The following is a 14860-nucleotide window of genomic DNA, read 5'->3' on the forward strand; positions in this document are numbered from 1 at the left end:
CAGGTGCCCTAATCAGTGAGGTTATTTTAAAGTTATATATTCAGAAACATTTATAATCATGGAAGAATAAGTGACACAAGGAGAGATAAAAACTAGCTTAACCAAAATAAATCCACCACTAACTAAATAAAATAAATCCAAAGTTGGCAGCTTTCCAGAAAAGCATGAGTAAAGTTGGTGGTTTCTATGACAGCAGATACACATGACTTATGTTTTACACAAATGTCTTTTTTTAAAAAGCTCTTTCTCTTAAAAAACACGTAATTGCCAGATTGAAATAAAATCACTTCCTTAACACACGCAGTATGTCAGGAGAACTATTGGTTTCAGTGCTGAAACGTGAAATTTCATTAGCAGGTTTCCTAACATTCTCCCAGAACACTGAATACCATCTGTGCATTTCTTTTTGATAGTAAGAATTTTTATTTTCTTTTTAGTATTTTATTTAGCATTAAAAAAAAGGGAAGTCACTTGATATACATGGGGAGAGGAGAAGTCACGTTGAGCAACAGACATCTGGGACAAGCTGTGGCTTTGTGGATCTCAACTCTGATTCTATAATCAGTAGTGTGTAAACTGAACATTCACAAATAATTTTAATATCCTTCTTTATAATTATCCTTATCTAAAGTGTACTATATTAAATATTACATAAAAACATGGTTTTCTGGAAAAGTCAGAAATAAAATATTCATTAAGTTCAAAACAAGTACCAACATTATTGTATAACATAAAGGAAAACTGGCTGTGATTATCACTGATATTAATCATTGTAAGTAAATACAGTATCATCTAATTATGATAGAATAATAATAACCAAACTGATATGTAGATTTATTAGATTTGTGTTCATAGTAGGTCAACATTGGCTGAATTAATTACTGTAAAAAGTGAAATTTCAATTGGCTCAGAGGAATTCATTAATAAGGGGATTATTTAAATGCTAAACTCTGGGAATTATATTCCAAATACTGTGCAATTCTACTTACACTTCTTAAGGGATTTTTATGTTAAAAATTCGTTATTGGGGTGCCTGGGTGGCTCAGTCAGTTAAACATCTGACTCTTGATTTCCGCTCAGGTCATGATCTCAAGGTTGTGAGATCGGGTCCCGTGTTGGGTTCCATGCTGGGCGTGGAGCCTGCTTAAGATTCTCTCTCTCCCTCTCTCTCTGCCCTACCCCCATCCCTCTCTAAAAAACAAAACAAAACTGTTACACTTCTGATTCTTAAAAAAAAATTCAACAATTCCATATATATCACCCAGTGCTCATCATGACAAGACAACTGAAACTAATATAATACTGTATGTTACTTATACTGGAATTAAAATAAAAACTTAATTTAAAAAAAAGCAAAAAAAAATTTAAACAAGCACCTACCTGTTAAGCATGTGTACTGAAAAATACTCTGACCACAACATGCATATTTTAGATTTTAAAAAAACTACAAAGAGATGAAAAAGTACAGCCTCCAATTCTAGAGCACTGAATGTCACAAAATGAAACTTTCTAAGGTGATGGGAAGCACTTACTTTAAAACCAGGAGACTGAAAACAAGAGAAATAAAATGGAATGACTTAAAGCAAATGTCACATAATGATTATTAAAGAAGGGTTTGGATAATAAGACCCAATCAATCAATAGTAACCTAATACAGTGAAATAGAATTGTAGTCTGGTACTTCTCAAATTCTTGAATCTTTAGGAAAACATCCAAAACGGGGCTCAAGACCATTCACTGCTAAGGGAAACAAAATGCATCATGAAAGAAACAGACTGTCACGCTGCTCTCATTATGAAAGCAATGAGCTATCTATTTACTGTTTGCAGCTGGTGAAATAGCTGTTAATCAAGCTGGCAGCTCAAGTGGGAAGAGATTAGGCTGGGGAGAGCCTGGCGACAGTGCCGCACAGAGTCGGTCTGACCCCACACAGTCACCAAGTAACGACAAAGTCTTAGGAACACCAAGTGGCTTGGATGGTTGGAAGACCACATAATATAGGTCAGCTCTGTGGTTCTAAAGGCCAATCAGGTATCTGATCAGAACGTGGGCCGGCAGCCTGGAGAACGAAGGACCAAGTTGTATATGAAAAGAATGAACACAGAAAAGAAATCATACAGAGCATATAAAGGAAGGAGAGAAGTGAGCAGGCCTAAACTAATGACACAAGGGCCCCAATCCCACTCACCACGAAATCGTGGTAACTCACTTACAGTGTCTGCAGGGGAGGGCACATTATTTCCAAACCCTTCCCCTGCGAGGTTATACATACCACCATGAATCCCTTCTGCAATTTTCTTAGTCTTTCCCAAGGAAAAAATTAAAACTATATTCCATACACACTGATTATATACTTATTTTTATATAAATTTGGGAGTGCAAATTTAAGTCATAAATGAAAAATAAAGCTCAACTTCATGTTCTAGATTTCTTTTTAAATATCCCATACACTCATTAGAGTTTAACACAAATGCTTAATAAAATAAAATAATTAAATTAAGTTAAATTTAAAAGAGCAGCAGGGGGATGGGTGGGCTAAAGACATTCTAGCACACGCGTGAGGATGACGCCCAGCCCTTCAGCTCATGCCTGCTGCCTTCCCTGGCCACACACCTGACTTTCCATTTCACCTTATCTTTCCCTTGCACGACAATGTCTCTTTACAAAACAAATAGAACATCTCTTGTTATTTTTAGTAAATTCAACTTCATTTTTTGGTCATTTTTTTCCTACTATGAGTTCGACTATTAAGGTAATTTTTAAAAACACAAACAAGAAACTCAGCTAAAGCTTTCATCAAAATTACCTTGAAAACAGACAAACTGGCCCCTTTGCATTAATAAGGGAGCAGCATGGAGATGGAACTGACATGGTTAAAAGAAAGTTGGAGACAACTGAATGTGACCCAAACCCAAACATGACATTTTTCTTAAAGTTCCTTCAGAAAAGAGAGAGAGTAGGGGGAGGGGAAATCACACTTACAAGTCCACTTATGGCTACAATCCAGATGTAGGAACCAGAGGTGAAAAGCTATAAAAGAAAAAAAAGGCAACTAAAAATGAAATTCAACTGCCAGTCAGAGCATACTTTTATTTTATATAACTACAGTGATAACCATTGAAGTACTAATCATATATCTCTTAATGTAAACAAGTAGAAAATTAATAAATATCAATTCTGTCAGCCAAAAGAAAATAATATATTATTTTTTTCTTTTTTTAACCAAGCTCTCAGCCTTTCCATAGCCAAAGACAGACTGGTTGAACCTGGCCCACTCCCGTCAAAGAAAAATAAGTGAAATTCAAGCATATTCTTCTTTACAAATGGACATTAATTGATTTAAACAAAGTAAAATATCACATACAAAGAAATTATTACAATCAACAACATACAAAATATGCAGTCACCGTCCCATGCTTGGTGTTGAGCAATGACAAGTAACAGTAGTCTACATAATTCTCTCATTTTAATTTCTCATCACTGTGACTCTAAATTTAGATGAGCAGACTTCTGCAAGCATACAGGGCCATGTCCAATGCTACTCTGCTTAACTGTTGTTACTCTCATTCCAGTTTACTCAGAGAAGTTCACTAACTCAGTTACTTAGCAAACTAAATAATGATACCAAAGTTAATTAATGCAGAAGTAATCAGAATTAGGTTTCATAAAATCTCTCCCTTTGTTTTCTAAATCATTTACATATGAGAACTGTGCTTAGGGTAAAAAAAAAAAAAAAAAAAAAAAGTTGTAAGACATTCAAAGTGTTCCTGAAAGAAAGAAAAGATCTAGAGCCTACTGTTTGTTCATATTTAGATCTTTAGATTGGAAGTATAAGGACTTCTGCTCCTAGAGAAAGAAGCAGAACCAGAGGTTAACTGCAGATACTATGCTAGATGAAAACCTCAAAGTTCTGCACATTTATCAGGGATACATAAAAAAAGATCCATAAAAAGAAGGCAGATATAGAAGTAAGAGATGACAAAGCACAGGCAAAAAAGGAGGCTGACGAATTTTGTTCTTAGTGCTACCTCATGTAGAAAGGAGCACTGGTTGCAAATTTAAATTTAATCCCTTGATCTAAAATTTAATCCTTTTTAAAGAAGATGTGGTATATATAAATACAATGGAATATTACTCAGCTGTCAAAAAATGAAATCTTTAGGTCTGTGATTCATCAGTCTTACACAATACACAGCGCTCACCATAGCACATACCCTCCCCAGTGTCCATCCCCCAGCCACCCCATCCCTCCCACCCCCTCCACTCCAGCAACCCTCAGTTTATTTCCTGAGATTAAGAGTCTCTTATGGTTTGTCTCCCTCTCTGGTTTCAGTCTTGTTTCATTTTTTCCTCTCTTCCCCTACGATCCTCTGCCTTGTTTCTCAAATTCCATATATCAGTGAGATCATATGATAACTGTCTTTCTCTGATTGACTTATTTCACTTAGCCTAATACCCTCTAGTTCCATCCAGGTCGTTACAAATGGCAAGATTTCATTTTTTGATGGCTGCATAATATTCCACTGTATATATATAACCACATCTTCTTCATTCATTCATCTGTCGATGGACATCTGGGCTCGTTCCATAGTTCCGCAATTGTGGACATTGCTGCTATAAACATTGGGGTGCAGGCATCCCTTCGGATCACTACATTTGTATCTTTGGGTAAATACCTAGTAGTGCAATTGCTGGGTTGTAGGGTAGCTCTATTTTCAACTTTTTTGAGGAACCTCCATACTGTCTTCCAGAGTGGCTGCACCAGCTCACATTCCTACCAACAGTGTAGGAGGGTTCCCCTTTCTCCGCATCCTCGCCAACATCTGTTGTTTCCTTACTTGTTAATTTTAGCCATTCTGACTGGTGTGAGTCAGGTGGTATCTCATTGTGGTTTTGACTTGTATTTCCCTGATGCTGAGGGATGTGGAGCATTTTTTCATGTGTCTGTTGGCCATTTGGATGTCTTCTTTGCAGAAATGTCTGCTCATGTCTTCTGCCCATTTCTTGATTGGATTATTTGTTCCTTAAGTGTTGAGTTTGATAAGTTCTTTACAGATTTTGGATACTAGCCCTTTATCTGATATGTCATTTGCAGAAAAATGAGATCTTGCTGTCTGCAAAGACATGGATGGAACTAGAGGGTATTATACTAAGCAAAATAAATCAATCACGGAAAGATAATTATATGATTTCACTCATATGTGGAATTTAAGAAACAAAACAGAGGAGCATAAAGAAGGGAGGGGAAAAATAAAACAAGACATAATCGGAGAGGGAGACAAACCATAAGAAACTATTAACCACAGGAAACAAACTGAGGGTTGCTGGAGTGTAGGGAGGTAGGGAGATGGGAATAAAGGGTGATGGGCATTAAGGAGGGCACGCAATGTAATGAGCACTGGGTGTTACATACAACTGATGAATCACTGAACTCTACCTCTGAAACTAATAAGACACTGTATGTTAATTAATTGAATTTAAATTAAAAAATCAATCCTTTTATCTAGCACGGATGCTTGTTGAGCATAAATGACTCTGAAAATAACAAGGATGAGAATTATGTGGAAAAATATTTTTCCGTAGTCTTATTCTAAAAATATAAGGAATAATAAAATAGGTAACACTTTCTTTTTTGTTGTTTTGTTTTTGTTTGTTTTCAGCTAACACTTTCATAACACTTACTATATGCCAAGCAGTGATCTTAACACTTTTCATATACTGAACTTATGGAATCCTCCTAAATCCCCTACAATGTAAGTTCTATCATGAACTCTATTTTAACCATGAAAACTGAGAGGTTAAGCAATTTGCTCAATATCAGACAGCTGGTGGGTGATGGAGCTGGGAGTGTACCCAAGTTGTCTGGCTCCACAGCCCAGTGCTCATGACCTCCATGCTTCCTACACAAGTATAAGAACATATAATTAATTTCATCAATAAAAAATTATTTATTATTATTATTTATTGAGTGTAGTGTCACAAATGAAGCTCTGTGCCTCACCCACTTTATAACTCCCGTGCTGTGTGGACGCGAGGGCACTCCGACCGTTTGCTAGGTGGTTTGATACCAAGACTGTTAAGAGTTCTTACTGTTTGATTTAAATTGAAAAAGGTTATGTTCACCAATATCCAGTGCCATTGACCTCTCTCTGCTGAGTTCCAGGCCAAGTGACAGAAGATACATGATTTTCATTTTCTACCTGTAATACTCATCACTTTCCTTTCACTCTCAGAGCTTTTGATGTGAACTTTTATTCTACTGTTTCCTGTGGTACCATGTGTAGCTTGGCCTTTTGATCCACTGTCAATACTCATAACATTCCTTATCCCACACATATCAAACCGGATACTAGTGTCTCTGTCAAATGCTCTCCTCCCTCCCCTTTTAACCTTTGGTATTTCCTCCAACTTGTCTAGTGTGCTGTCAGGTGTTATCAATGGCTCATCTGGGGTGGGTGTTTCCTCGCCACTTTTACAACTGTTTCTCATGAAATGTTTATTCTTCATCTCTCAACCTGCATGCCATTAACTCTCCCTTATCCTTCCTAGTGTTCATATCACCTAATAGCCCCTTTCTGCAGTGTAGTCTTATTACTAGGATTTGCTGAGGCATGTTTACTTTTTTAAAAGATGTTGCAGCAGAAGGCTGAAGCTACAGTAGAAGAGTTCTCTGGACGAGGGGCAGGACACCCAAGTTCTAGTTCTAGCATGGCGCCCATTCGTTTGGGGCTTGGGTCAAGTTATGGAAGGCCTCTGAGCCTCATGTTGACCCTATAGTTCCTTCCAGCTCTAAAGTTACCGAGCTTTAGAGGATGAAAAGTGTTGTTGTATTAATTATGACATAGGAATTCAGTGGAGTGTCGTGGAAAGTCTTTGGTGCCAAGTGGATTTTGGTTTGATTACTTGCTCTGGTAGTTATTTGCTTTGTTACTTTTTTTTTTTGACAGTGATTTTCCACTTTCTACCTTTCAACTGTTCTCATTTGTTTCCACTTCATACTGTGATTTTTAAAAAGTACTTACACGGAATTGCACAATGCAATTAAAATATTTTCCACTGATACAAATTACAGTGAAAGCTCTTATCAGATTTCTAAAGACTATGAAAGTATTCTAGTACTTTATATACCTTGATGTTCTTGTTCTGTAACACTTCCTTTCAATATTTGATATAGATCATAAAGCCAAACTTATGGGGGAAAAAACCCATTGTTTTCAAGGAGATCAAATGAGAAAAAGAGCCCCCCAAAAAAGATCTGGTTAAAGAAATGTGAACATAAAAATGCATACTGTACCTGTAGTCCCAATATATAAATCAATGTCTTGTTTGTGATGGACAACGGGCCCAGAATTTGTGCCACTTGGATTCTTGGTATGGAGCAGTAAAATGGTACAAATAGAGCAAACACAGGTGCCAGGCTATGCAAACAAATTAAAAAAAAATCATTGTACTATCATACGCAATTTAAAATACCAACAGTAAATATATATTTGAAGTAACACTGCTTACAATTATTTCTGCCTGAAAGCGTGGTCTCAGATATATAAGTTGGTTTCCAATTTGCATCACATTGGAAATAATTTGTACTTCTAGATAACATTTTTATGAAAACTCAAATTATCTAATACTATTGACTCTCCTAGAACTACAGCAAAGTGGTTCAGCATCTACTGATTGTCAGGCATTGGGAGAAAATTTAAAGTTGCTGCTACGTTTTCTTTCCATGAATGTCTTACATCTAATGAAAACGACTGTAACAAAAACAACAAACATCATTAACCATGGTCACATCTCTAAGGCTCATCTCACACTGTCCAATTTTATCACCGTAGCATTTGACACCCTTACCACTCCTGCCTTCCCTTCCTCAAGCCTCTTCCTCCCCCATCTTAAAACCTGTTCTTGCTGGTCCCTCAGATTTCTCCTGCCACTCTTCTTCTACCCTCTCCAGGGCTCCACTATAGGCTCTTCTTCTTGCTCCTTGCATCATCACAAACCCTTCTCCGGCATTGATTATGAAATTGAAGTAAGTTCCCAAACTGTCTGCCTGTCCCTCCCCTTGGTTATGAAACTCAATTTGATACCTTCAACTTGACATACCCAAAAGTCACAAGTGTCTCTCTAAAGTCTTGTTTCTTTCAAATCCATCTCTTAACACTGTTGACACACAAAACACAACTCTGATCATGTCACACGCCCATTTAAAACCCATCCTTCCACAGGCTCCCAGTATCCAGAGAGGAAATGTAAATATTAGCATGAAATAGCAAAGCTTTCCAATTCTTTCTTATTAGTGTAGTTTCCCACACCTGTCTTTCTCTCCCTTCCCCTGACCTGGCCCCTCCCCCAACCTTAACCCCCTGAGACGCTCCCTGGGCACATTAGGCTCTTTTAACTATTCACTGACACAAGTTATTCTTCCAACCTAAATGTCCTTCCCACTTTTCTGCTTAGGAAATACCTACGGTGTATGACAGCTCAGTTCTGTCCCACAGGGATTACTCCAGCTCCTCTGGGTGGCCAGAAGCTCCCTACTTTGCCCTAAAGCCACCACAGTCTCACTGTTGCGGTGAACCAGTGAGTCACCTGGGCACGGTGAGCGAGGCGGTAGTCCAGATACAGGAGCTCCGTCTACATCTCTGAGTAAGGAGGGGTCTCTAATCTCAAGAGAGCAGCTCCAGGACTGCACACTCACATTCCTGCCACAACGAGGAAGGCATCAGGAACGAGGATGGCCTGGACACACACTTGCACCAATTCTTCATTAGACACTTGGCTTCATGACTCTATCTATCTTTCATTTTCCTTTTTTTTTTTTTTTTTGGTGAATGGCACCAGTACATCTTTACCATAAGAAAAATGCAAGATATGTTCTTACTACCATTTTTGTGGAAACACAAGATCCTCTTGTGCCAAGTTTTCCCTCCTTTGATAGAGATCGTGTTATTAAAAAATCACTCACTGTCCTCTCAATTCTGCTTCTAAAAACAAAACAAAAGCAAACACACACTGCAAGTGTGAAAAATGCCAGCAGCATCAATAGGCATCTGTAAGAATGCAGCAAATACTAGAACAGGGAAAACTCCCACTGGCGAACACCTAAGTGCCAGACACTGGGTAAGGACTGGAGACACAGCTGTGCAAGATGCAATCTTCTTCAGTCTTGCAAGAAGGATGACAGGGCCAGTGCGGCCGAGGTACGTACGCAGCACGGTGGCTCGGTCTCAACTACCTCACTCACCTGGCCCTACCACAGCACGGAAGGAAATGCATGGGCCACAGTGCTTGGCACAGCATGGGAGCTCATTTAATTGGTGGCAATAAAATAATCCTTATTCTTGAAGAGTTTATGATCAGATTTTTTTTTTTCCAAAATGGGATAGTACTTATGAGTAGAACCTAGGGGCTATAATTCTAATCTTTTTGTTATTTATTTTTAATTGAAGTAGAATTAACAATATAGTGTTAAATTAATTTCAGGTGTATAATTTATTGATTCAACACTTTGTACATTACTCAGTGCTCATTACAATAAATGTACTCTTGTTTTTTCTGGGGTTAGGGTTAGAATTGGGGTTAAGGTATATGCTTGGTATCGTACCATTCAGAGACCTCTCCAGAGGATTAGGGTTAGTGTTAGTATTAGGGATAGGGTTAGGGACAGGGGTTAGGGGTTAGGGGTGAGGGTATGTGCCTGATATCCTGCAGTTCAGAGACCTCTCCAGAGCATAAAACCCCAGACTTCTGCTGGGGTGAGAAAAGACATGGTATCCATCCACCCAGCTGTAGCAAGGAGGGGATTTGGGGCTGTAAATACTCTTTAAATAAATATTCAATTGATCCTTCTGTTTTCATGTCTACCTTCATACCCATTTTCAGAAATACTACCAATTCAGTGCTTCTCCAGGATAACTAGGTCGCTTCTCGGTTTTTCTTATGTTCTGGAAGTCACTTTCTCAGCTCAGTGGGGGGTGGGGGGGTGGGGGCGGTGTTTAGGGTGTGCCTGGTATCCTGCAGTTTGGAGACCTCTCCAGAGGCTTATGGTTAGGGTTCACGTTAGGGTTAAGGTCAGGGGTTAGAGGTTAGTGGTTAGCGCTGTGCCTAGTATCCTGCACTCCAGACCACTCCAGAGAATAAAACCCCAGACTTCTGCTGGGGTGAGAAGGGACATGGCAACCATCTACTGATCTGAGGCAAGGAGGCAATTTGGTGCTCTAAATACTCTTTAAATAGATATTCGATTGGTTCTTCCTTTTTTTTTTTAAATTTTATTTATTTATTCGACAGAGACAGAGACAGCCAGCGAGAGAGGGAACACAAGCAGGGGGAGTGGGAGAGGAAGAAGCAGGCTCCCAGTGGAGGAGCCTGATGCGGGGCTTGATCCCATAATGCCGGGATCACGCCCTGAGCCGAAGGCAGACGCTCAACCGCTGTGCCACCCAGGCGCCCCTGGTTCTTCCATTTTTATCTCTACCTTCACACCCAATAAATGTACTCTTAATCCTCTTACCTATTTCACCCATCCCTACACCCACCACCCCTGCAACAACCACGTTTATTCTCTGCATTTGAGAGTCTCTTTTTCCAACATCTGTCCATCGATCATCTGAAAGTCATTTCTTTTTTTTTCCACTTAAAATATCTTTATTTAATCTTCATTTTTGAATGATGATTTTGGTAATTTATTTTATTGTTTTTTAATTTTTAAGTTTTTTTTTATTATGTTCAGTTAGATGTTGGAAAATATCATGTACAGGTTGCAAGCATTATCTATTTCATAATAGTAGTTGATTAAATTTGCTTTTAGAAGTAAAAAAATGTCTCTTTTTTCATTGGTCTTTTGTTTTCTTTGTTCATTTTTGTTCATTGTTTCTTTAATTCTGCATATAAGTAAAATCATACGGTATTTGTCTTTCTCTGACTTATTTCACTTAGCATTTTACCCTCTAGGTCCATCCATGTCGTTGCAAATGGTAAGAACACATTCTTTTTTCATGGCTAATATTCCTCTGTGTGTGTGTATGCAACATCTTTATCCATTCATCTATCAGTGGACACTTGGGTTGCTTCTCTATCTTGGCTATTACAAATACTTCTGCAATAAATATAAGGGGTGCATTTATCTTTTTGAATTAGTGTTCTCATTTTCTTTGGGTAAGTATCCAGCAGTGGAATTAACAGATCATAGTAATTCTATTTTTAATTTTTTAGGGAACCTCCATACTGCTTTCCACAGTGGCTGCACCAATTTGCATTCCCACCACAGTGCACAAAGATTCTTTTTTTTTTTTTCCACATCCTTGCCAACACTTGTTATTTCTTTTCTTTTTGATTGTAGTCATTCTGACAGATGTAAGATGATATCTCATTGTGGTTTTGATTTGTATGTCCCTGACGACGGAGTATCTTTTCATGTGTCTGTTGGCTATCTGGCAGTCTTCTTTGGAAAAATGTCTGTTCAGATCCTCTGTCCATTTTTTAATCAAATTATTTGTGGGTTTTTTGGTGTTGTGCTATAGAAGTTCTTTATATTTTTTGGATATTAACCCCTTATCAGATAAATCATTTGCAATATCTTCTCCCATTCAGTAGGCTGCCTTGTTGCTTTGTTGATGGTTTCCTTCAGTATGCAAAAGCTCTTTATTTTGGTATAGTCCCAACAGTTTATTTTTGATTTGTTTCCCTTGCCTGAAGAGACACATCCTAGAAAAATGTTTCTATAGCCGATGTCAAAGAGATTACTGCCTATGTCTTCTTCTAGGAGTTTCATAGTTTCAGGTCTACATATAGGTCTAATGGATTTTGAGCTTATTTCTATGATCACATTTTAACTAACTATAAGGTTTTAAAAAGTCTCCCATTAGAGGGGCACCTGGGTGGCTCAGTCAGTTGACCCTCCAACTTGTAATTTCAGCTCAGATTGTGGTCTCATGGGTTGTGAGATCGAGCCCTACATAGGGCTCCGTGCTCAGAGGGGAGTCTGCTTGAGATTCTTTCCCTCTGCCCCGCCTCGCACCCATCTCTCAAATAAATAAATAAATCTTTTTTAAAAAGTCTCCCAAGAGACTTTTGACATGTGTCAGAAAGCACAATATTTTACCTGACATTGCATCCCTGATACCCATGTAAATCTTTACACATAATTTGATTATGTGTAATCAATATTTGATTATAAAAACTGACAAAGCCATTTTAAGAACAGAGAGTTATTTAAACTGCCATTCTATGGATAAAGAAGATGTGGTGTGTACACACACACACACAATGGAATATTACTCAGCCATCAAAAAATGAAATCTTGCCATTTGCAAGGACGTGGATGGAACTAGAGGGTATTAAGCTAAACAAAGTAAGTCAATCACAGAAAGATTCGTGTGGTTTCATTCATATGTGGGATTTTAGAAACAAAACAGAGGAGCATAGGGGAAGAGAGGGAAAAATAAAACAAGATGAAATCAGAGAGGGAGACAAATCATAAGAGATTCTTAATCTCAGGAAATAAACTGAAGGTTACTGGAAGGGAGGGAGGTGGGGAGATGGGGTAACTGGGTAATGGACATTAAGGAGGGCACGTGATGTAATGAGCACTGGGTGTTACACACAACTGATGAATCACTGTACCTCTGAAACTAATAATACATTATACATTAATTGAATTTGGATAAAAAAATAAACTGCCATTCTAAATACTACACAAAAGAACTGCTTAGTTCCATTTCAACTTATCAAAACTCAAACAAAGTTGATTAATTAGCTGTGTATTCTTTCCATTAAAAAGTTCAAGTTGGTCACTCCTGGGCTTAAAATCCTCTGCGGAGTCCCCACCCTAGAGTAAAAGCCAAAGTCTTTACAAAGACCTATAAGGCCCTGCATCCTGGACCCTGAACTTGGTCTTCTACTACGTTGCCACTCCCTCTTGCTGCTCCCTCCACGCTGCACCAGCGTGTGTCTCACTCCAGCCCCAGCAGGAGTGCCTCAGGGCACGTGTGGTGCCCCAGGGCACGTGCATCTCCTCGCCACCTTCCCAGAGACATGTGCACCTCACACCCTTCTGGTCTTTGCTCACATAGCTCCTTCTTGGAGAAGCCCTCCTTGGCCGCCTCATTCCAAAGTGCAGCTCCTGTCCTACCTCACTGACCCATCCCCACTCTGAATTCTGTTTCCTTTCCCCACAGCACCTATAACCTCCTAATCTACTACATGACTTACTTATCCTCTATTTCTCTGACTAGAGGGAAACTCCACGGAGCCTGGGATTTCTGTGGGTTTTGTTCGCTGCTTTATCACCGCTCTCTAAAACTGTACCTGGCACAGAAGAGTTGCTTAAAAAATATTTGCTGAGGGGCGCCTGGGTGGCACAGCGGTTAAGCGTCTGCCTCCGGCTCAGGGCGTGATCCCAGCGTTACGGGATCGAGCCCCACGTCAGGCTCCTCCCCTATGAGCCTGCTTCTTCCTCTCCCACTCCCCCTGCTTGTGTTCCCTCTCTCGCTGGCTGTCTCTATCTCTGTCAAATAAATAAATAAAAATCTTAAAAAAAAAAATATTTGCTGAATAAATGAATTTCTCTTTAAAATGGTAAACTACACAGAATTTGCCTTTTGTTTAAAAATGTGTCTTACTTCATTATCTTTAATGGGATTAAAACATATAGTTTCATACACATACTCAAAATATGGCCTGCTGGTCTCTTGGTAATAATAAGAAAACTCTGTTTTGGTTGCACTTGAGAGATCTCACCACAGAACATGTTCTTTGAGGTACTTAATTTATAGAAGTTCTTCTGTTTACATGTAGCAACAACACAGTGTAAAGGGTGATGTTACAATAGAGAATCTGAGGCCATGTTCCTGTTTGAGGTTACATTTCAATGTAAACCAAGAAAATACTGATAGGAATTTTAATGACCACAGTTCATGTCTTACATACCAATAAAAGAAGTTGAAAAATTCCTTAGAAGTTATTAATCACTATATAGTTTTAAGCAATGACTAAGTACTAGACCACATATACCCATAATACAAAAGCGCACATTTCAGACCATGAACATACAGGTTGTTTTGTAGAAATTTCCGTTGCTATTTCTATACACACAGACTTCACAAAATATCATGTTATTAGTCACTGACCAGTTTTTCTCTTCTCCTTATTTTATGATACAACATCTGTTCTGTATATTGTCAACAATAATTCAGTTCGACTCTTCTCACACTGTGACTACCCAACTTCTGGAAGCCCTACCTGGCTTAAGCATACGAAGCGCAAGTACAGAAAAGAGGAAAACAGGTTCTTTCCTTCCTTCCACTAATGTCACTAATATTTATTGAGTATCTACTATGTACTCACAACTTACCTGATAGGATAAAATACTAGAAAACACTCAGGTCACAAATGTCCATCTTATCTCTTCTACAGAAAGGACGTTGACTGTACTTTTACAGTACAACAAAAGAAATCCTGGTAACTTTCAAAGCCAAGAAAAATAAGGTTTGTGGGCTCATACAACGATTACACACTATACCCCACAGCATCTCACAGGACAATCACCCCATTGCCTTTTCTTCACATACTCGAACACTCTAATACCAAACAGGGCAGATCCAGTTTGCTAGAACATTCACTTTAACTAGGTAAGTTCTTCATTATATAACAATGTTTCACTTAATAAAAACTATTTCAAAAATTAAAAACCAAAACACGCCATGAGGATGTCCTTTCAACAAATTGAGAAGCTTCTCAACAGTGTCTTCTTCAAATATGCTTCAATCCAAGTTTTAAACAAACTAATTCTAGAATATTTTGTCATATTTATCCAGAAAATCATAAAATCTCTTTATTTCCCCCTCAGAATTTTTGCACTAGG

At 38.4% G+C, this 14860-nt stretch overlaps 1 protein-coding gene across 3 annotated transcripts in view; it reads right to left on the reverse strand.

Moving 5' to 3' along the window:
• Positions 1–14860, reverse strand: part of UBAC2 (UBA domain containing 2) — a 166060-nt gene that overhangs the window by 56741 nt on the left and 94459 nt on the right. For all 3 annotated transcript variants that reach the window (XM_026493531.4, XM_026493532.4, XM_057307420.1), the window contains exons 5-6: positions 7295–7418; positions 2983–3030 (exon numbers count right to left, since the gene is read on the reverse strand). In XM_026493531.4, coding sequence (XP_026349316.1) covers positions 2983–3030; positions 7295–7418 — 172 coding nt within the window. The remainder of the gene's footprint in view (positions 1–2982; positions 3031–7294; positions 7419–14860) is intronic.

Source organism: Ursus arctos, unplaced genomic scaffold, assembly GCF_023065955.2.
Source record: "Ursus arctos isolate Adak ecotype North America unplaced genomic scaffold, UrsArc2.0 scaffold_10, whole genome shotgun sequence".
NCBI classification, from domain to species: domain Eukaryota; kingdom Metazoa; phylum Chordata; class Mammalia; order Carnivora; family Ursidae; genus Ursus; species Ursus arctos.